This window comes from Papaver somniferum, chromosome 7, assembly GCF_003573695.1.
Source record: "Papaver somniferum cultivar HN1 chromosome 7, ASM357369v1, whole genome shotgun sequence".
NCBI lineage: Eukaryota > Viridiplantae > Streptophyta > Magnoliopsida > Ranunculales > Papaveraceae > Papaver > Papaver somniferum.
Genome location: NC_039364.1, coordinates 207,791,721 through 207,813,178, shown reverse-complemented (window position 1 = coordinate 207,813,178; position 21,458 = coordinate 207,791,721). Strand labels below are relative to the sequence as shown.

Below are 21,458 nucleotides of genomic sequence, written 5' to 3'. Positions count from 1 at the left end.
AAATTAGTTGTGAGTTCTGTAACATCCATTGTTCCTTTCACTGTTACTAAATTCTTGGCCTTAGCAACGCGGAATGAATCATGATCAACTCCTTTGTATTTCGTCACACACTTCCCAATTTTGTTAATACAGTCAGCACAATGTAAATTAATCTTCAAAATAACAGTACTCATCACTTGAGGCGCCTGTTTTTTGACAACTTTCTTCTCCTTGGTTGTTTCCTTTTCTGGTTTCTTAGGAAGAGGGTTCAACTTTCTTTTTAGTTTTTAACGCAATATATCCTCTTAGTTTTACTGGATCAACTCTTTTTCCTATTACAGTTATTTCGTTTGTTGCACCATCTCTTTGAGTTTTCTCAACACCTTCAAAACTTTGAATAGATTTCCTAACTTCTATGGGGGGTTGGATAAACCCTCCATTTTCCATGCCAGTTGGCCTAGCAAACTGGCTGCGCCACTATGGGGAATAAGTTAAGCGATCGAGTCTCCACCGAACGGTTGAGACTAAACCGACCGGTCTTATGACCGCTTCGCTCGACATCAACATCGACAAGACCGCTCGCTCGAGCACAAGCATCTTGCATTAGAGCAGCGACATACAAGGCAACTTGGGCGTTGATTATAACGAAGCGACCGGACAATCCATTTGCATCACGATCGTTGATGTTCATAGTTTCATCACGAAATTTAGCAAATATGTTATCCCACAACTTAGTAGATTGTTGATGGGCACCATCGACACTATCTTGTATATAGAACACAAAGTTTCTGCAAATGCTTTCATATTCGGCTACGGTAAATTTTGCACCCCTAATCTTCTTAGTTTTTAGATTGAGTATTAGATTGAGACATATTAAAGAAATTATACAATACGAGTGAATGAAAGAGTTGGATGATGAAATTTGTTTGAGATTAACAAATGTGATGAGTAGAGAAGAGAAGGTGTGGGTTAAAATGGTAGAGGAATGTGGTATTTATAGGGGGTAAGATTTATAGCCGTTGGATCAGATTCCACTTAACGGTGTAAACTAGACCGACCGGACTTACAGGAACCGCTAGCGGTGTAGTAAACACCTAACGGTGTAGATTTTACCGAGCGGTCTCGACCTGGCCTGGCTAAGTGGCAAATTTTCCACTTAGCCAGGCCGGTTTGCCAGCTCCATAGTGAGTGAAAAAATGGCAAACTCTTTGGTTTGCCACACCCATAGGAACTTTCCTAACACAACCATTACATTGGCAATGTCTAACGTTCAAAACTATAGTCACCATCTCTACTCCATCATCTTCTTGTTTCTCATTCTCTCCCTTGACGATCTTTTCACCTTTATTTGGTAGTTTCCTCCTTATTTTTCTTCTCTTCTTTTTGATCAGTATATAGGAATTTTTAAGAGTGCCAACAAATTTCGAACTCAAAGAATAGATACCAACACCAACCAATTTTACAATTATTACCCCCTTTTAAGTCTTCTCATAAGAGTTTTGCAAAAAATACCAAGATTTTTGGGACAAAACATGCTAGAGAGGCCTCTGCCCCGCATTTTTATTCTCATAGTTTTGGGAAATACTCAAAGGGTTTATCCGGTTCTCTTTTAACTTTGTCAGTTAACAATCCTGTGAAGACTATCTTCACTAAGTTCTGTGAAGGCTATCTTCACAACTTTTCTCCTATGAAGGTTATCTTCACAACTTTTCTCCAGTGCAAAGGTCTAGAACCCTAACACCTGGATCAGATCAGGTTCAATTCAACCTCCAAAAATCGACCAATTTTTTTTTTTAGGGTTCTTTCTTCCTCACATGTCTTACACAGAAAATTTGAAGAACGTGCATGAAGGTATTGAAGTCTTAGCAGACAAGATGGGCAATCTTGTTGAGACTATTACTAACCTTCATGTTCTTGATGAAGAGACTCAAAAGAAGAAGATGACAGATAAGTTGTTGCTACGTGAACAAGAACGTACTGCTCTCGCCACACAGCTTGCCACATCCATGGAAACCTCTTTCCGCACCGTATTTAGAGAATTTTTACCTCTGCTACAACAACGTCCTGGTGCTGCAAATCCCCCTCCACCACCTCCACCACAAAATCATGGTCAACCACAACAGCTGCGCCCTAATATGAAATTTCCAACCTTTGCTGGTGAAGACCCTGATGGATGGATTTTCAATGCAGACCAATATTTTAGTGTTTACAATACCTCTGATGCTCTTAAAATTATTGTCGCCTCTGCTCATCTTAAAGGCGAGGCCAACCAATGGTTTCGATGGAGAAGAACCCAAATTACAGTCAATTCGTGGGAACAGTTTTGTACTTTGGTTCGTGAAATATTTGCTCCGGAGAAATTTGTTGATGCTCGATTAGATATTAGCACAATTAATCAGAAAGGTACAGTCCATGAACATATCTCTGAATTTGAGCATCTCTTAAACTTTGTTGATTTTCTTGAGGATTATTTAATCAGTTGCTTCATTCGTTCTCTAAAACCTCATATTGGTGCTACGGTTAAGTTGTTGGCACCACAAACATTACTTGAGACGTTTACAAAAGCACTTCATCAAGAAGAGGCCTATGCAGCTGTTACTAAGGCTGTCGCAAGACAACCTTATCGTCATCCTCCATTTAGGCATGCTGCTACGGTACAACCAACTCCATACAATAAGTCCTCTATACCACCTGGAGCTAGACGACTTTCATTGGATGAACAGAAACAAAGACTTGCCCAAGGCCTCTGCTTTAATTGTGATGAACTCTTTACACCGACTCACATTTGTGCCAATCCCAGATTGACTATTGTTGATGTTCCTGAAATAGATGCCGACGTTGAGGATGTTAACAATGCTGAGAAACTTGTGGACACTAACAATGCTGACACTAATATTGAACCAATTGAATCTGAGGCCAAGATCACTTTTCATTCTCTTTTGGGTACTCCTTTTCCTAGGACAATGCATATTTCTAGCTTTACTAAGGGACACGTTTTAACAATTCTTGTCGACTCGGGTTCTACACACAATTTTCTTCATCCAAAGGTAGCCAAACAGTGTGGTTATTCTATTTTCTCCACAGATGCTGACTTACGTGTAACGGTTGGTGATGGTGGTCAGATAAGTACTCAAGGATTTTGTTTTAATATTCCAATTCAGCTACAAGGATATAATTTTACTTCTGATTTTCATCTATTACCTATTAGTGGCTGTGATGCCGTGTTGGGTGTCCAATGGTTACGTACGTTAGGAGAAATCTCTTGGGATTTTACAGCTTTAACTATGAAGTTCAACATTCAAGATGCTGACATTCTTTTGGTGGATAACAACGCCTCAACTGTAATGATGATGGACAATTCTTCCATGTAACATTTATTGAACAAGGAGCACTTTGGCATTCTGTTTCAATTATTTGAATTTAATGTGTCTACAAGGGATTTAAATGCCGAACTACCACCTGAAATTCAGCATTTATTATCCACATATTCGGACATCTTTCAGTCTCCTGATTCATTACCACCTTCACGACAGCATGATCACCACATTCCTTTACTAGCTGATTCTTCTCCGGTTAATATTCGACCATATAGGTACCCTCATTTTCAGAAGAATGAGATTGAAAAAATAGTTGTTGAGTTAAAGGAATCTGGATTGATCCGTACCAGTTCCAGTCCCTTTTCGTCTCCAATTTTAATGGTTCGTAAAAAGGATGGTACTTGGAGAATGTGTGTGGACTATCGGGCATTAAATAAACTTACTATCAAAGATAGGTTTCCTATTCCTTTGGTTGATGATCTCTTGGATGAGTTACACGGTGCGTGCTTCTTTACAAAGCTCGATTTACGCTCTGGTTATTATCAAATTCGTCTCTTTGAGCCAAATATTGCTAAGACAGCTTTTCGGACGCACGATGGCCATTATGAGTTCTTGGTCATGCCATTTGGAATTTCGAATGCTCCAGCTACATTTCAAAGTTTGATGAACGATATATTCAGACCTCATTTACGCAAGTTCGTGCTCGTTTTTTTTGATGACATATTGGTATATAGTAAGAGATTTTCTGAGCATCTTAAGCATTTGTCTATTGTGTTTGATATTTTACGTTCCAACCAATTATTCGTGAAAGAGTCTAAATGCACATTTTCCCAATCTTCCGTGGGTTATCTCGGCCATGTTATCTCATGTAATGGGGTATCAGTTGAAGATGATAAAATCAAGAGTGTTCTTTCTTGGCCTATTCCTAGCACAGTTAAAGAGCTTCGCGCATTTCTTGGTCTTGTTGGTTATTATCGCAAGTTTGTCAAGGATTTTGGCACTATCAGTAAACCTTTGACTCGGCTATTAAAAAATGATGCTTTTGTTTGGAATGATGATGCTACTTCTTCATTCAAATTGTTGCAGCATGCTCTTACTACAACTCCTGTATTAGCATTACTCGATTTTAGCAAGGAGTTTTATCTTGAATGTGATGCTTCGGGTGGTGGTTTAGGTGTCGTATTAATGCAGTCTGGCAGACCTCTTGCTTACTACAGCAAGCCGCTATCTAGTACTCCCTCCGTCCTAGTTTACTTTCCAAAATAGGATTTTGCAAAAACTTGAAACAAATTCAAATTACTCCCACATACATCATCAATCTTTCAAATTACTTGTTTAATATACTAGTTTTTGTATCCTAGTTTTTATTTCTTTCTTGATAATTAGATAATTTTAGTAGGAAATATAGTAATTTTTTGGTACACTTTTGTTAAAAAAAATTCAATTTTGGCAAGTAAACTAGGACGGAGGGAGTAAGAATTTAAATCTTTCCGTTTATGACAAAGAGATGTTAGCAGTTGTATCTTTTGTTCAAAAATGGCGTCCTTATTTATTGGGAAGACATTTTAAGATCTATACCGATCATAGAAGCTTGAAGGATTTTTTTGGATCAAAAATTATCATCTATGGGACAACAAAAATGGCTATCTAAATTTTTGGGATATGACTATGAGATTGTTTTTCGTCATGGAAAAGAGAACGTAGTTGTTGATGCTTTATCTCGTCTCTCCAGCCCTCAAAACTCTCAACACCTATTTTCTCTGGTGTGCAAGAAATTGTCAAAAAATGTCATCAGGATGATGCCTATGGGTCATTAATTGCTAGTCTACGTACTAATCCTGGCTTCAAGCACAACTATACTTACATAGATGGAATCTTACGATATAAGCAAAGGATTGTGGTTGTTTCTTCTTCTTCTTGGTGCTCCAAATTATTGGAAGAATTTCACACAACTCCAATGGGAGGTCATTCAGGTTACTTAAGAACCTTCAAGAGATTGCAACAAAAATTTTATTGGAAGGGAATGAAACATTCAATTAAAGAGTTCATTGATCATTGTGACATTTGTCAACGTAATAAAACTGAATCGATATCTCCTCCTGGCCTCTTGAATCCCTTACCCATTCCTGCTGATGTATGGCTTGATATTTCAATGGATTTCATCGATGGGTTTCCTCTATCTGAGAGAAAAAGCTCCACTTTGGTTGTTATTGATCGAATTTCCAAGTATGTGCATTTTATTGCTCTGTCTCATCCCTATTCTGCTAGCATAGTTGCACACGTATTTGTACGAGAGGTGGTTCGTCTTCATGGGATGCCAAAGAGTATTGTCAGTGATAGAGATGCGATATTCATGAGAAATTTTTGGACTGCATATTTTTCTTTACAAGGCACCCAACTATGTCACAGTACAGCGTACCATCCACAATCAGATGGTCAGACTGAAGTTACTAATCGTACTCTAGAGTGTTATTTGCGTTGCTTTGCTGGTATGAAGACAAAAGATTGGTTTAAATGGCTCCCTTGGGCTGAATGGTGGTATAACACAACCTTTCATACTGCTATCCAAATGACTCCATATGAAGCTTTGTATAGCAGACCTCATCCAACCATTTTATCATACTTACCAGGCTCTACCTCAGTACATGATGTTGATATAAATCTTCAAGCCAGAGATCACACTCTTAAACTGTTGAAGTCTCACTTGCATGAAGCTCAAGCTAGAATGAAGAAATATACTGACTCTCACAGAACATAACGTAGTTTTGAGACTAATGATTGGGTCTATTTGCGTCTCCAACCATATCGACAAACAATTGTTGCTAGTCAATCTTTTTCGAAGCTCTCTCCTCGTTTTTACGGGCCTTTTCGAGTCTTGGAGAAAATTGGAACAGTGGATTATAAATTGGAGCTTCCTACCACCAGTCGTATTCATACCGTTTTCCATGTTTCTCAGTTAAAAAAGAAACTCGGCGTAATTGTTAATATTGTCGCTATTTTACCAGATATAATTGACTATGACAAATGGGAACCATCTACAATTTTACAGAGACGGATGTACAAGAAGGGGAATCATGCTGGTACTCAATGGCTCGTGCAATGGAAGAACCATCCTGAAGATGAAGCAACTTGGGAGGACGCTGATGATTTCATTGCGCGATTTCCAGAATATAAGACTTGAGGACAAGTCTGTTTTCAAGAGGGGTGGGATGTTGTGATGCCAACACCACACAGTTAGTTATTTGCTGTATTTAGTTTCCTAGCTTTCCATAATTAGTTAAACTCTTTCCTAATTTAGGCTGTCTTTAAACTTCAGTTATTTTCTTGTTATTCAAGGCTTTGAAAGCTATAAATAACCTAGCCGCAGCTTGCTTAGGGAATCAATCAATAACAATTCAAGTTTACTTTATTTCTTCTTCTTAAAAGCTGGTGGCTAACTCCTAATTCAAAGGGTTTATCCGGTTCTCTTTTAACTTTGTCTGATAACAATCCTGTGAAGACTATCTTCACTAAGTTCTGTGAAGGTTATCTTCACAACTTTTCTCCAGTGCAAAGGTCTAGAACCCTAACACTGTCCTTCCCGTTTGGTCCGAATTTGATACTTCTATATACGTGTATCCCCTCCGGAACTTCTAAAAATATCCCCTCCCAACTTCTAAAAATAAAATTGCCTCCTGGCATCTGTGTAAACTCAATTGGGGAACTTCTAAAAAAAATAAAGAAGATAGTGCCAACAGGTGCCTTTAATTAACAGTTGCGGGTGCCTTTAATTAACAGTTGCGGGTGCCTTAAGAAACTTTACTTCCTTGGAGTAACTACCTAAAGAACATGGGAGGTGCTTCTGTGAAGGGAGCAATACTGAAACAATGAGTAAGTCGAACAATCAACTCTCACGGCAAAAGTGCCACAGGTTTGAGGCAAGAACTACTCGGTATAAAAGCACCATTGTCCAAACAACCCATTTTGATGATGTTACTCAATATCTACCTTTTTAGGCTACCTGTTGCGCGCATAAATGAATAATCTTGTCAGAACATAGCCAAAGTGTTAGTTTGTAAAGAAAGGAAGTTACAGCGAGAAAATAAATGTAAGAGCAGCAAAAAGATGAAATGAAAATAACGGAAACCATTTATTTAGTCAGATTACAAGGAGATATAGTAAGTTGTAAATTACATTCTTATACCTGTACAAAACTAAATGTATATACAGCATAACCAAGAATGGAGACTGGAGAGCAAGCCCATTGTCACGCACCTTGTCTTTCTGATCCTGCATTAACTTAAGTATCTCTTGGAACAGAAACACTTAATACTTTCAATATCCATTCAACTGAGCTTTAAGACTGGTCAGTGGAATGTAACGCACCGCAAGTTCATTTCTGACGGTGACGGATCCATCCATTTTCTTGTCCACAACCTGTAAATTCTGTACATCGACACCAACTGGAATCACCAATCTACCTCCTGGCTTTAACTGCTGTATAAGTGCTTGCGGAATTTCTGGAGCTGCTGCACCTACATGAATAGCATCATAGAGTGCAAATTCTGGCCAACCAAGCCTTCCATCTGCAGCCATGTAAGTGCATATCAATAAACCCATAACAACCAATAATAAGCATATGATAAATTAGCATTGACGAAATTCATAATTTAGAAGAAATGATGGAACTGTTATCATCTTGATCAGTCGTATCTTTTCAACTTTTGATGGTTCTATGGTATCAGTCAATATGTAGCATGTCGGGGAGACTCCTGAAACTTCGTAATAACTTTCTTGAACTAGTCAAGCATGAAAATATGATGTACAGTTGCCTGAGTCTGATCAATTAACTTATAAAACAAGAGAACTGATAGGAGGATATCAGATGGCTGACCAGTATATCATGGAATGACAACATAAGTTCCACTGATCCTCTTTTAAAATGTCCCCATTCATGTTAAAATTGAAGGATAATGCATAGTCAATGTGTTACAGAACATACCACTGACATGTATAGAGAGGGAGCCTTCCTCCAGGAACGGTGCAGCTGCACTGTTTTTTATATTCTCAAGGGAAGTACTTGCCAACTCAGGTATGTGCTCGATGCCGATAGCATGCCCTTGGGATCCAACCATCACGGCAAAACATGCAGTCAGATATCCCGTTCCTAAAAGAAGACCATAAGCAGAAAAAATGAACTACAAAAAATTGCACTATTCATAACTCCATATGATAACCATACAATCTGAGGTGACACAGTCCTCAAAAGTTGCAGTAAGTTAAAAATATATTTCTTGATTTACAGGTACAATCATCTAACATATAAAAATGCTTCCATTTAGAGCGAAAAAAGTGTCATCTGAAATAGTGCTTATTGAAGTGATGAAACTAACAAGAAAACATGGGAAACCCAGTTCATATCCTTGAACTTTTCTGCATTCTCCCACAAATATCGATAATTTCAAGTTAGTCATTAATGAAATGATCGGAGGCCAAGAAACAAACTTTACATAGATCAGTCCTCTTGCAGGTCAGACCAAGGAGGGTTGGCCAAAAAATGCAGATGAGGTGGAGTTTTGTGGAAATATTTGTAAGTGATACCTGTTTGTTGGGAAAAATTGTGCAAAGTTATCCCACCTAATGTTTATACAAACTTTATTTGTTTGGTGTACATTCTCACTAACCTACTCTGTGTTCATACTTCCTCAAGGACCTCACCTAGTTAACACTCAACTGGATGGAGCCAAATCCATGTTACACGATACACCTTAGTAATGCAAAAGAAACTATGTAGAATACACAATTCTTGACTCAAGATAATTTAAATGCTAAAGCATGAAAATTAGGGTAGCAAGTAAAAAGATCCATTTTACCTGATCCAACATCTAAAGCATGCATTCCTGGTTGCAAATTCTCCAATAAAAGTTGGAGACACACAGCATGCATATGAGGAGCAGATATAGTTGCATTATACCCTATAGCCAAAGGGGTGTCAACATAAGATTGAATCCCATCAGGAACAAATAATCCCCTATCGATGCTCTCCATAACTTCAGCTACCTTCTTTGAACTAATTATCCCATTCTTCTGCAATCTAACCACCATTGCTTCATTCTTACCCATATTCCCTTTTTTTAAAACAACTCGCTGTAAAATCGTCATAAAGAACATCATACACAATATAATACCATAATGTCACCATCTGTGGGTATGCAAAATTGAAATTTCATGAAAAGAACACAGTCTAAAATATGTAATGATAATCAAAATGACGATCCATATGTCATGTTGGTAAATTAGGAGTTGTCGAGTATCAACCTTGTGAGTATTACCACACAACGACTTTCCCTCATATTAGAGAGGCATCTATTGTTATAAGAAAGGTCAATGGAACTAGCGGCCTCAAATATGACAGTCAGGCCTGGATCAACTGGGCATCTACTCAAGATGACAAGTTAAATCAAAAATCAAAAATCAAAAATCAAAATCCCCTTATGTATAACAATCAAGTCCGGATCATCATTTTTTGTTTTTAATAATGAGATTAAGATTGTATATGGTTTATAAATTAATATTCACAATTCTCAACTAACAGTTATTTTTTAATCAATTATCAAATGATCAACACCAAAAACAGCAGAAATTGAGCAATTATAGCAAAGGAAAGAGAGTTACCTTATAATCAAGCACTGAAAGTTTCCCGTTCTGGAGAGTTAGGGTTTGTAGGAGGAGAAAGAAAGAAAGAAAGGATGTGTATTTTTTGTTGGTTTGACTGTTTGAGTGAATGAGTGGGGATATTGACAGAGGCGTACGATAGCGGAAATCATAAGCTATAGAGAGGTTGACCAGTACATAATTGACACGTCCTGTGGTAGATGGTTGGAATTTAACGACTATCGGGATTCGATTACAGTTGAAAGACCGATTCCTATTCATAATTAAGGGGCACAGGAACCGAGCCGGACCGTCCCGGAACCGGTGGAACCGTACCTGGTTTTGTACCGAACTGAGGAACGGGGTATAGGTACCGGTCCTAAAAATAGGAACCGAGGTTAGGGAGGTACAGGTACACGGCCCTGGCCTAGTCCCGTGCCGAACCGTACCGTCTGTACCGATTAGTTGTAGCCGTCAGATTTAGGGGATGATAGATCAATAATAACCGTTGGATTAAGTGGTGGTATATAAGCAAACATTATAGGGCTAGGGTTTCTATTCTCAATTTCGTTTCTTTTTTTCTTTCCGTCTCTCCTCTGTCTCTGAGAAGGAGAATAAGTGAAGAACTCTGTTGGAACTTGGATTACTCCTCTGTCTCGTTGATTGATATGAGTTTATGTCTCAGTTCTTACTAAGAGGTAATCAGATGTTGCGGATTTTGATTTATTTTTTTTTCAATTTAGGTTAACGTTTCTTCTAATCTGCATCTTCTTATCTGTGTACCTCTCTTTCATTATAATCATGTTTTCGTTGATGATTCGTGAAAAATCAAGACAAAGCTTCGATGTGTAATCATTACTTTTGTGAAGTTTTGAATCTTTTGATCTTGAAAGCTATGTCTGATTATATTAGGGTTTCACTTTCACAGGGTAAGACAAAGGGAAAAGAAAGGAACTGAACTGGATTAAGTATCAATCAGATTATCTAAGGGAGTGGAGAAAGAGAAGGAAAAGGTTAGAGATTTGTTGTTGTTTTGGATTATGTTGTTCCTAATTCACTGTCTAGTGTCTAGTGCTAATCTTTGAATGGTAATGGTGCTGTTTTAGTAATTTGAGTACTTCTTTTTCTTTTTGTTAATGAAATTAGGGTGTTAGTAATTGTTCTGATTTCTAATTTACATGATTGCTAGAAGTAGGTAGATAATTAGTTAGTTACTCAATCTTTTTGGTGTTGTCAAAGTGCATTTACTTGCAGTGATGCTCCAATTCTGTGGTTTTGTAACTTTTGTTTATAAAGTTAATATGGGTTAGGTGTTCCTACTAGTTACAATTAGCAATCTGGGATTACGATTTGGTTCATTATACTGTTGTTAGACTTTGTTGATGATGCTGTATAAGTACCAAGTAGTTAACTGCAATTACATGTTAGAGCAGGACAAGAATGACAAGTAGTTAGTTCTTATGTTACATGAATCTTCTTATGTTTCATCACCTCCATGTTTGTCTAAATAAAATGGATTTTATTGAAATGAAGAATCAATAGGTACTGAGAAGTTATCTGACTTGATCAAGTGTATGATTAGGTGCTGAAGTGCAGATTTAAGTTCTTGGAGTGGAGTGGGTTTTCTGAATTGGGTTTATTAAATGTTGTTGAAATCTAATTTATTTATTTTTCTTGTGTTTTTGATTAGGTGCTGAAGTGCAGATTTAAGTTCTTGGAGTTCACTAATTCAGTAATTTTAGAGGGTTGCTGATACTGCACATTCAAGGTTTGTCATTTGGTATTTGTGCATTCAAGGGATATGTAAATGTGAATGTGTGGTGGCTGAATTACAAGATTCAAGTTGCTAATTAGGTTCCCTTCGTGGATAGGAATTTATCTATGAGATTAGGATAGAGCTGGTAACACTTGTTGATATTCTAGAAATGGTCTATGTTGTCCATATGTAATTTATCTATGAGATTAGGATAGAGTCTTAAGTCCTTGTAGAAGCTCTTTATCTACAAGGACAGTTGAGCATTGCTTTGCACACAAAGCTGGCTAAGGAAGCCAATACAACTTGATCTTCTATCTGATTACATACCAGATGATGATGTTGAAGTTGAAGAAGGTAACATATTACATTATTACTTGTGTTTGGCAGTAATAGATATAGTCTAATAGTTACTAACTGCTATTATTTGTTTTTACAGCGTTACTTGGTCCTATCAACAGTGATGACACCACAAGTGCTGCTGACATGGATTAGAAGATCAAGATTCAAGATTACAGAAGCACTAGCTGCACTGCTAGTTGATTAGTTGTTCTTTTTTCAGATTTTCTCATTTTCAAGACTTAGTGTGTGTGTCTGTGGCTACTGCTACTTTTTTTTCCATATTTTCAAGACATTGTTTGTTTGGTTTGTTAGTAATATTGCTACTTATTAGTTGTTGCTTTGAATGAGAATTTGTTCTATAGAAAAAACAGGTAAAAGAAAAGGCAGTCATTTTTGTGCTGAAAAGGTACCGACTGGTGCCGGAACCGCACCGGAACCGAATGGTACCGGAACCGAGGTACACGGTACCTGTACCGGTCCAAAATCTTCGTCCCGATCCTAGGGAGGTACAGGTACTCGGCCTCGGCAAGAACCGAGCCGAACCGTACCGTGTGCACCCTTATTCATAATTGTTGGGGAAAGCCACTAGAGGGAAAGCTGATTTCGGTGTGGATTTAAAAAAAAAAAAAAAACTTTCCCAATTCAATAATCAGTTTTTATCTTGATATTTCCATATATGTTTTGAAAGGCTTTAGTGTTTGGAAGTTGGAAATCCCACTCCTACATACGCACATTGCAAGGTACCACATCTCATTTTCTTGTAGTATGGTTGAGTAGTGGCCTCAGTCCCCGACCAAATTTGTTTTTGGTTTATACTCCGTCGCTTATTATGTTTTCAATAATGGATGTGTAGTTCTCAAATTTGCATCGAAGCCACATGAATGCAGAATATTATATGGATACAGTGTTCCACGTGTATGGGTTCATTTACTGTAAGATTGATTGCAAATACAAACACTAGTAGGGTTGAACATGGTTTCGGTTTTCCGTTGGAACCGGACCAAATCAGACCAATTAGGAAGAAACCAAACCGAACCATTTACTAATGGATTGGTTATGGTGTAGAAAGTGGAAAACCAATAGTGTTGGTTTTAGTTTGGTTTAACTGCTAAAACCGAATCAAAAACCATTGGAAAACCGATTAATTTTTAAACTTAGTTTCTATCGTTGATGTACAAGTATTAGATTCTACCCATTGATGTAAAGGATAAGAAGAAACCCTAAATCCAATATTTCATTATAATACTCTCCCTCTTTCTCTTTCTCCTTCTCTCTGCCATTACTGCTACTAGACTTTCTTCATCACGTCTTCCTTCTTTTTTGTTTGTCAATAACTAAATTAAGATATATTATATATATCTTCTTTTGATCTCTAGATATAGAGTAAGCTTTAACTATTCTTGATAAAATTTATCTGTTTGTGTAAACCAATACTATCGGCACGATTTTTTTGTCTGTTAATTTGTGCAATTTTTCTTTTGGTTTGATATATAGAATTATTGGTTAACCAAAAACCACTGGGACAAACCGAAACCAGCTGGAACCATTTGGAAACCGAACCAATGGCTAATGGATTGGTTTGGTTTAGATTTTTATAAACGGATAGTATTGGTTTCGGTTTTGGTTTGGCTAAAAACCGAACCAAAACCGACCATGAACATCCCTAGACACCAAAGTGTTAATCATTACTCTTAAGCTGTTTTTCAAATTTGTTAGTCATTACTTTAAGCTGTTGTGGTGAAATTTGCTTAATTTAACCAGACCTTCAGCTTGGGACCTTTCAACATGGAGAATTTCCCTCCAATTGTTTTTTAGAGAGCAAAAGGGAAAATTTTATAAAAAACTAGATTTCATCGGAAAGATGAAAAATAGTAAAATTCAAAGAGAACCAAGTTACCTGTTGGTAACTACAGCGTCCCAGTTCCAAATCAAAGTGCTTAAAGAATAGCCATGAAATAAATTGGTGTTAACTGGCCAGCTATACAGTGTACACTTAATAGTAATTATTAACTGATCAAAGTTCCTCTTGAAACCCTTATAAAGCCTGTAGTTTCTTTCCTTCCAAATGACCCACCAGATGGAAAACGGTAATAAGCTCCACAACTGGTACATGAATCTCTTAGTCTTCTTTCTTCTTCCCCATTCACAAACATTTTGCTTTACCGTGTCAGAGAAGACCCATAACATGTTAAAACTGTCCAAGAAATAATGCCAACGCTTTCTTGTTTCAAAGCAATGAAGAAATAAATGATTTTGTGATTCTTGTTCAACACCACAGAAAAGACATGAAACAGACCAGCTTTATGTAGAACTTCAAGAGTAGGAATACCATCATGACACATTGTCCAAACTAAAAAAGCGACTTTTAAAGGTACTCTTGGGTTCCATACCTGTTTTTGAGGGAATACTAGCAATCCATCTACATCAAGAGAAGCATAACAATTTGCCACTGAAAACTCCGGTCCAAACTGCCATTTTCTGCAATCTTCAATAATTTCATCAGAAAGAGATGTAACCACACCTAACACTTGCAACCTTCATCAAAGTTGTCTGAAATTTGATGTAAATACTTGGAGTTCTTCTCGGCATTTCTAGCCCAATCTTCCTTTGCTCTCTGTCCCCACTTTCTTGCCACATCAAGAGTAAGAGCAGCATGTTTAGCTTTTGCTTCTTCTCGTGCAACTACCTCTGCAGTGGACAAAACAATATCTGCTTCTTCTTGCAAATCCCAAGAGTTAATAACATCCTCTAAGTGATCAATTTTAAGTTGTAAGTCCCCAAAAGTCTTCCTCCAGGCCTTGATAAAAAATTTCAGTCCTTGTAGCTTCTTCACAAACACAAAGCTTGGTCTTCCAGTAAATGTAAGATTTTGCCACCAAACCTTAAGATTAGGGAGAAAATCTGGATGATGCAGGAGATAGTTATCAAGTCTAAATGGAGCTTTATAATTCAAACCAGAATTGCAACACAACAAAATGGGAGTGTGATCCGAAACTGGCCTTTTCAATCTTGCTTGCATAATAGAAGGACATTTAGTTTACCAGTCACTAGTAACCAGAAATCTATCAAGCCTAATTAATAGTGGAGGCTGTTGTGAATTCGTCCATGTAAACTTACCTCCAGCCACAGGTAAGTCCATAAGCTCATGCCTGCTCACAAATTTTTTGAAGAACCTTCTATTAGTAATACAACCACCAGATTTGTTTCTCTCTGATTGAGATAGGATAGCATTGAAATCACCACCTAAAACCCAAGGATCCTCGAACAAAATTCTAATATTTGACAATTCCTGCCAGCATTGCCTACAATACCCAGAATCAGAAGCAGCATAAACAGCAATGAATAACCAATGAAAGTTATCAGAAATATTTGTAAACCTTATAGAAAGTGAGAAAGCCCCAACCAAGTGATCTTCCATGTGTAAAAAACCTTGTTTCCACATAACAATAATCCCACCTGAAGCTCCTCCTGAAGGTTGGAAAACATAATTACAATTAGAAGACCCCCATAGAGCACGAAACAAACCATCATCAACTATCTCCCTTTTAGTTTCTTGAATCGCACAAATAGTAATATTATTCTTTCTAATTGCATTTCTGACTGCTGCAATTTTATTATCATTCCCAAGACCCCTAATATTCCAACACAAACGTTTATGATCCATTGAAGGAATCAAAAACCCTAGAAACAGAAATTGGATTAAAAACATTCATAACAAGTGAATTTGAATTACCCAAATCGTTAATTGCATCAATTCGACCCTCCTCCACATCTACTTCATCCAATTGCTCCTTATCTTCAGAATCATAAGACCCTAATCCATCATTATCTGCATATGCTGGAAGCTCCATATTTGATGGGTTTGCAGAATTCCTCTGAATTAAACTTTTGCAAATTTCTCTCATGTTAGGATGATTACAGTCGATGCCAAGATTTTTATTGAACTGAATATGAAAATTTACTTTGGCCTCGATCTCCTCTTCCATCTCTGCAATATTTTGAGTTGTAGCCTTTGAAGTTTGAGAGTGAGTCGACATAGACATCAAAGGAGCAAAACTGTTAGATCTAAGTACTGGCGAGCTCGAGGATGAATCCAACGGACAAACAAACTTTGAATTATCAGCAGGCTGTCCCATCGACTGTCCTAAGAGCAAGGGATATGGAAGTTGAGAGTCTCATCCAAAATGAAAGACTTGATCAAATTTGGTCATACTATGGGTAGAGGGAAACTCTCTATCGCCCCAAACTCAATTGAGCTCTCGTTCAATCGATAGAGAGAGTGAAAGTGTTCACTACACGGCTCTTGGTTTGACGTTTGAGAAAAATAGTTGTGCAAAATGAAAATGAGCACACACACGACACTTAATTTTCCGTTTGAAATATTTTTTTTCCTTAAATGGCTCTTGGTTAGGCGTTTTACTATTTTTGATCTTTAATTGGCTAACATTCTACCATACATATCTCATAACTTCCAGAGGCATTCTTTCTTTGCACGGCTCTGAGTTAGCCGTTTTAATTTTTTTTCTAAAAATGTAGTACTTTGAACGGCCAACTGTATGACGCATAGACTCGTTCTCTTCTATCCCATGGTCGTTTTCTCCCTCTTTCGGATAGGCGCTCGCTCGTTTAGAAAGGGATAGACTGTTTTATAGTCTATCCCATAGCCCCTGCTCTAAATAACAAGTGTTACCCTTATCCGAACTTATCCTACGCCTAACAGTGATCCAAGGGTGTAGATTTCCCCTTTCGTGCCTAGATAGAATACCCGTATCCAAACCCGTAGTAGGAGATGAAACCCCTGGCCTAGCGTCACAAACTCTTTTCCAGACTGAATTTAGCTGTTTTACAGCCGAGATATCAGAAGAATTAGCCTTTGAAGAGTTCACACGCATAGACATAGGCGAAACTGGGGGAGGAACGGACTGCGAAAAATTATCTCTTGTTCCGCACGATCCCCAGTATGAAGCTGGTTTTCTGAATCTTACTCGGTTGCCAAGGACCCAATGGTGCCCTAGTTATTGACCTTCATGATTTTCTTTTTGGTTGACGAAACGGGAGTTTCGAAATTTTTACAAGTTTCTAAAATAATTATTTGTTACTAGGGGGAAAGCGTTTTCTAAATCCACCCCATAATCGGCTTTCCCTCTAGTAAAAGAGGCTTTCCCCTAACAATTATCCTCCCATTCAAGTTGAGTATGAATAGTGTGATTGTGATTTTGCCACTTCGGCCGATTTCATTTCTCTAAGGACCACAACAGCTGTGCTGATCTAAATATAGTTGTCATGTTCCATGGATGTGTAGAAAATCCACAGCCAGACGAGCCGACTGCATCCAACCCGCCATCCGACAACAAAGTCTAATCTCAGCCCGGTCCTATGGAGATTGGTGATGAGAATGGTCCAAGGACCAAGGAACACAATTTTCTTTTCCGAAAATTCTAAATCTCAGCCCGGTCCTATGGAGATGTGTGTATGCGGTTTTTAGAGCGTCCTTTTGGACGGTCTGTTTAGAAGCACTCTAAATCCACATACCTTTTCTCTCTACGGTCTTTATCATAGGAGTTGTCGCTTGTCCACAAGAACCAGCACAAATCCATCTAGTTACGCAAGGTATAAAGAAATGTTATTAGTTGTATTTTGTGGTTTCCCCACAAAATCTTCTTGCTTGCAAAAAAGATGCTCAGACCTTTTTCTTTTTCGCTTATCTTTTTAATTTTTATTAGTAATACAACAAAAAATGTCAGTCTAGTAGGAATAAGAGTATGGTAACAGAATACACTGATCTCTCTGTGAATTGTGCATGGTCGTTAAAGCCCATTCATTTCCTCTCCTTTACCAGACCACTGAGCAGACATCCCATGAAGAAATATTGATACACTAAAGATTTAACACCAATTACATTTTACAAATGAAAGAAAATGAGTTGAAAAAATCCAAAAGGAGAGGAGAACAAAACATTTATATGCTTCAAAAAAAAAATATATATAATATCTTTATATTTGATACTGTACTGAGCACATATGATTTCTGACTTTATTCTTGTTTTTTAGTAGATAAGTCACATAATTATGGAAACACAATCACTATAAACACTACCAACTATAACCCAAGTTCAGATGTCTCTGTAATCGGCATACAAATCAAACATTCATACTGCTGCCACATTACTGACTTCTTAGCTAGGAAATGCTGCTCGGAGTCGAAAAAGAAGATACCTTGATCATCAGGAAGATCCTTCTAACTCATGATCCGGATGGCCGTTGTGTCGACTCTAGGATGTTGCTTCAAATGATAGAGAATGTCATGTGCTATGCTACAACAGCTTCATGTCCTGTATGTAGTATACTATCCACGATGTCATCCATGTTTTCAATCTTTCTATAACACCATTTCAATTGAAATGCAAAAAAAAAAAAAAAAAAAGATATCTCATATTTATTTACGTGGGTACTTCAATTTCAGGACACTGTCAATTAACTCTAAGAAAATTGTAGGTTTCACAAACACTAGCTGAGACGCTATTGGGAAGCAGCAACAGGGTTGCTGGAACACACAAAGATCTTTGGAAAACAATTCACAATGTCTCGTGTGAGGTACAGCTACTTGACGATGTCAAAGTATAATTTTACACTTACAACAGTCATTTTCTGATTTTCAATTTCGTTTGTACGTAAGTGAACCTAAGCAAAAAGTTTCACTTCGTTAATGATAAATGATTGAGCTCATAAAAACATCACCGTATAAATCAGATATTATGTGAATGCTCTGGACAAGAAGATTTGCATGCAAGGACAATGTCGTTATTCGAGCTGCTAAGGAACTTTACCTGGGACGCAAAAATGGTTGTAGCACTCTCAGCGTTCGCAACAAGCTATGGTGAATTTTGCCTCCTTATACAGCTGTACCCGATGAATCCACTCGCTGTCTCAATTGCAATGCTTAAGCAATTCCCTACAAACTTGGAAATGTTCAAGCCCCGATTCAAGGCCTTGAGTTCGCTAGTTACAGCCATGGTGGATGTAACCAAGTGTATCATCGAGTTTGAAACCCTGTCAACGCAACAAATAAAGCTCGACCACAAGGAAATATCTGATACAAAATCTCAGATTTATGCAGCAACCTATTGGGTGCTTAGGAGTACCTTGACATGCTCTTCTCTAATCACAGACTTGATTGCGATAAATGATCAGCAAGTGCATGTTCTTTCCCTTCATTCATTACCTTCAAGATGCATCTATAAATAGATATTCTATAATATAGTTCAGAAAATTAATTACCTTAGAATGATCTCTTATAATGTTTGTTAAAATTCAGGAAGCTGGATTCAAACACCACTAGTGCTACATGGGAGCTGTCAAGCCTTGTTTACAAGGTGACCCGCATATGTCGTAAATTGCGGAAACAGGTTGACAAATGCCACCTGCAGATAGGTTGGTACTGTCTCATTACTTTTCCTCAAGTTTTTTTTGGACGAAAATTTAAACTTAGTTATGCATAAATGTGATAATAATACAAACACCCCTATGATCTTTCTCTAATCTTCCTACATTAATTAGAGAATAAGCTGCACAGGAAGCTGTTGGACCTCTTTGAGAAAGAGACTCACTTAGATAACCAAAAGGTACTCAGTACACTGTTCTCTCTGAAGGATGACAAGCCACTAAAGGATTGTTGTTCACAAGAAAAGGTTTGCTTTCAAACATATCCTAATTAAAATTAGAAGAGATGATCCTTCCTGATTTTAGTCTACAGTCTGCACTGTATGTTATGTGCAATGCTTCAATTATGACTTTAACTCGTATCATCCCAACATTATTGTTATCTACAGATTGGGGTTCCTGACTTACTAAACAAGGTGGTGGTGCTCTTGATCTCAAAGCCAGAGATATTACCTCTAGAGGAATTACTTTATCTTGTGCAGCAGACATGCAGTAATTTTCCTCGCGATGACAGAACAATGAGAAGATATGAAATTGTATGGGTGCCCATTCCATCTTCCATTACATGGACTGACGAGGAAAATAAAGTTTTCAAACATTTATCTGACATTTTACCATGGTACTCGATACGCCAGCCCTCACGAGTTAACTCAGCAGTTGTAAATTACCTCAAACACGTGTCTGGCTTTGTAGGGGAACCAGTGATGGTAGTAGTCGACCAAAATGGAAGGCTGGCCAACTTGAATGCCATACATATGGTACATATATGGGGTCCCTCAGCTTACCCTTTCACAGCTTCAAGAGAGGAAAAGCTGTGGGAGGAAGTAAACTGGTTTGGACAGCTTATAGCTGACGAAATCGATCCCCTCTTATCCAAGCAGGTAGTACTCTAAACTTAAAGTATATAGTATACACCTAACGTGATGTTGTGTTAATCGTCAATAACATGGTGCATCTACAGTGCTATATAGAGTTTGCAGCATTTTTTAAGTTATTTCATAGACCTTCATGGCACCTAGCTTTTTAAGTCTATCCACAGCAACTACAATTTTCCTAAACAAAATTTTGAAGACTATTGTACACTGTAGCAATAAATCCCAGAGAGTTCACGAAAATATATTCCCCCTAGCTGTCCGGTATGAAAGTTTGTACTCGCGTTCATGCATGTTTTACCAACTTAAATAAACTCAAACAGTTTGGATTTGTATGCAATTACATCAAAATGATGTCAGGTAGAAGAAGGAAGAATCTGTCTCTTTGGAAGCAGCGACATAAATTGGATCAGAGAACTTTCTACTAGGATAAAAGAAATGACTAAAACAGGTCTGCAGCTTGATCTTATCTATGTGGGTAAGAGGAGGTTAAACGATGATCAACATGTAAGCAACATCATATCCACCATAACTCAAGAAAAACTAAGCAGTTACCTTGCTTACCCGAAGATGCATTTCTTTTGGCTTCGGATGGAGAATATCAAAAGATCAGAAATCAAGCTAGGGAAGAAGGCAACAAAAGCCGAACACATTCTTAAAAATGTAGGGTCTTTGGTAAATTTTGACGACTGTGAGAAGAGTTGGGCCTTGTTTGGAGAAAGGTTCTCAAAAGATATACTGCAACTACAGGGAAGAAAACTCATGGAGTGCCTGAGGCTTTTTCAAGTGTGGGGTGAAAACATAGAGAAGGTCGGTTTCATGGCAGCCATAAGACGTGCACTTGAGCCTCCTATGGCATCCTTGGAACCTTGTTATATTTGTAATGTTAGTGAGTTTATACAAGGCAATCAAAAAGAGGAAGGAATAGTGTTGTGTGAAGAATGTAAACGTCCAATGAAAATGTTTTCTGTGTATCAATGCAATGCAGTAGAATAAAAACACATGGCAAATATGATGCATATGCTGCTCGATTTTCAAGCTGAACACATCAATCACAGAGTTGTTATTAATGTTTTGTTTCTAATTTTTCTAAAATCTCGAGCTCTTCATGTTTTACAAACAG

The 21,458-nt window shown here is 37.7% G+C and overlaps 3 protein-coding genes and 1 long non-coding RNA gene across 8 annotated transcripts; 2 read left to right on the top strand and 2 right to left on the bottom strand.

Moving 5' to 3' along the window:
* Positions 1-7,021: 7,021 nt before the first annotated feature.
* On the bottom strand, positions 7,022-10,094 carry LOC113299464 (protein-L-isoaspartate O-methyltransferase 1-like). 4 transcript variants are annotated; one of them, XR_003334927.1, is made up of 5 exons: positions 9,951-10,094; positions 9,149-9,422; positions 8,278-8,442; positions 7,480-7,861; positions 7,022-7,296 (listed from the first exon to the last, which is right to left on the bottom strand). XR_003334927.1 is itself a non-coding variant. In XM_026548481.1 (5 exons), the coding sequence occupies exons 3-5, from the start codon at positions 9,396-9,398 to the stop codon at positions 7,611-7,613; spliced, it is 666 nt and encodes a 221-aa protein (XP_026404266.1). In that variant the 5' UTR covers positions 9,399-9,422; positions 9,594-9,713; positions 9,951-10,057; the 3' UTR covers positions 7,385-7,610. The 4 variants fall into 4 exon arrangements, 2 of the variants coding, with proteins under 2 accessions (XP_026404266.1, XP_026404265.1); XR_003334928.1 differs by having other exon boundaries at positions 7,551-7,861; XM_026548481.1 differs by lacking the exon at positions 7,022-7,296 and adding an exon at positions 9,594-9,713 and having other exon boundaries at positions 7,385-7,861; positions 9,951-10,057.
* A 244-nt stretch (positions 10,095-10,338) lies between these two features.
* Positions 10,339-11,539, top strand: LOC113299465. The gene is made up of 3 exons (XR_003334929.1): positions 10,339-10,627; positions 10,858-10,942; positions 11,512-11,539. It is a non-coding gene; the product is annotated as an uncharacterized LOC113299465 (long non-coding RNA).
* Positions 11,540-13,958: 2,419 nt separating this feature from the next.
* On the bottom strand, positions 13,959-16,343 carry LOC113299463. 2 transcript variants are annotated; one of them, XM_026548479.1, is made up of 4 exons: positions 15,758-16,340; positions 15,402-15,492; positions 15,142-15,326; positions 13,959-14,925 (listed from the first exon to the last, which is right to left on the bottom strand). In XM_026548479.1, the coding sequence occupies exons 1-4, from the start codon at positions 16,158-16,160 to the stop codon at positions 14,546-14,548; spliced, it is 1,059 nt and encodes a 352-aa protein (XP_026404264.1). In that variant the 5' UTR covers positions 16,161-16,340; the 3' UTR covers positions 13,959-14,545. The 2 variants fall into 2 exon arrangements, with proteins under 2 accessions (XP_026404264.1, XP_026404263.1); XM_026548478.1 differs by having other exon boundaries at positions 15,142-15,492; positions 15,758-16,343.
* A 2,738-nt stretch (positions 16,344-19,081) lies between these two features.
* LOC113299462 (protein SIEVE ELEMENT OCCLUSION C-like) lies at positions 19,082-21,373 on the top strand. The gene is made up of 5 exons (XM_026548476.1): positions 19,082-19,217; positions 19,339-19,454; positions 19,581-19,711; positions 19,853-20,344; positions 20,696-21,373. Exons 1-5 carry the CDS (start codon positions 19,207-19,209, stop codon positions 21,329-21,331), a joined length of 1,386 nt encoding a protein of 461 aa, XP_026404261.1. The 5' UTR covers positions 19,082-19,206; the 3' UTR covers positions 21,332-21,373.
* The last annotated feature ends 85 nt before the right edge of the window (positions 21,374-21,458 follow it).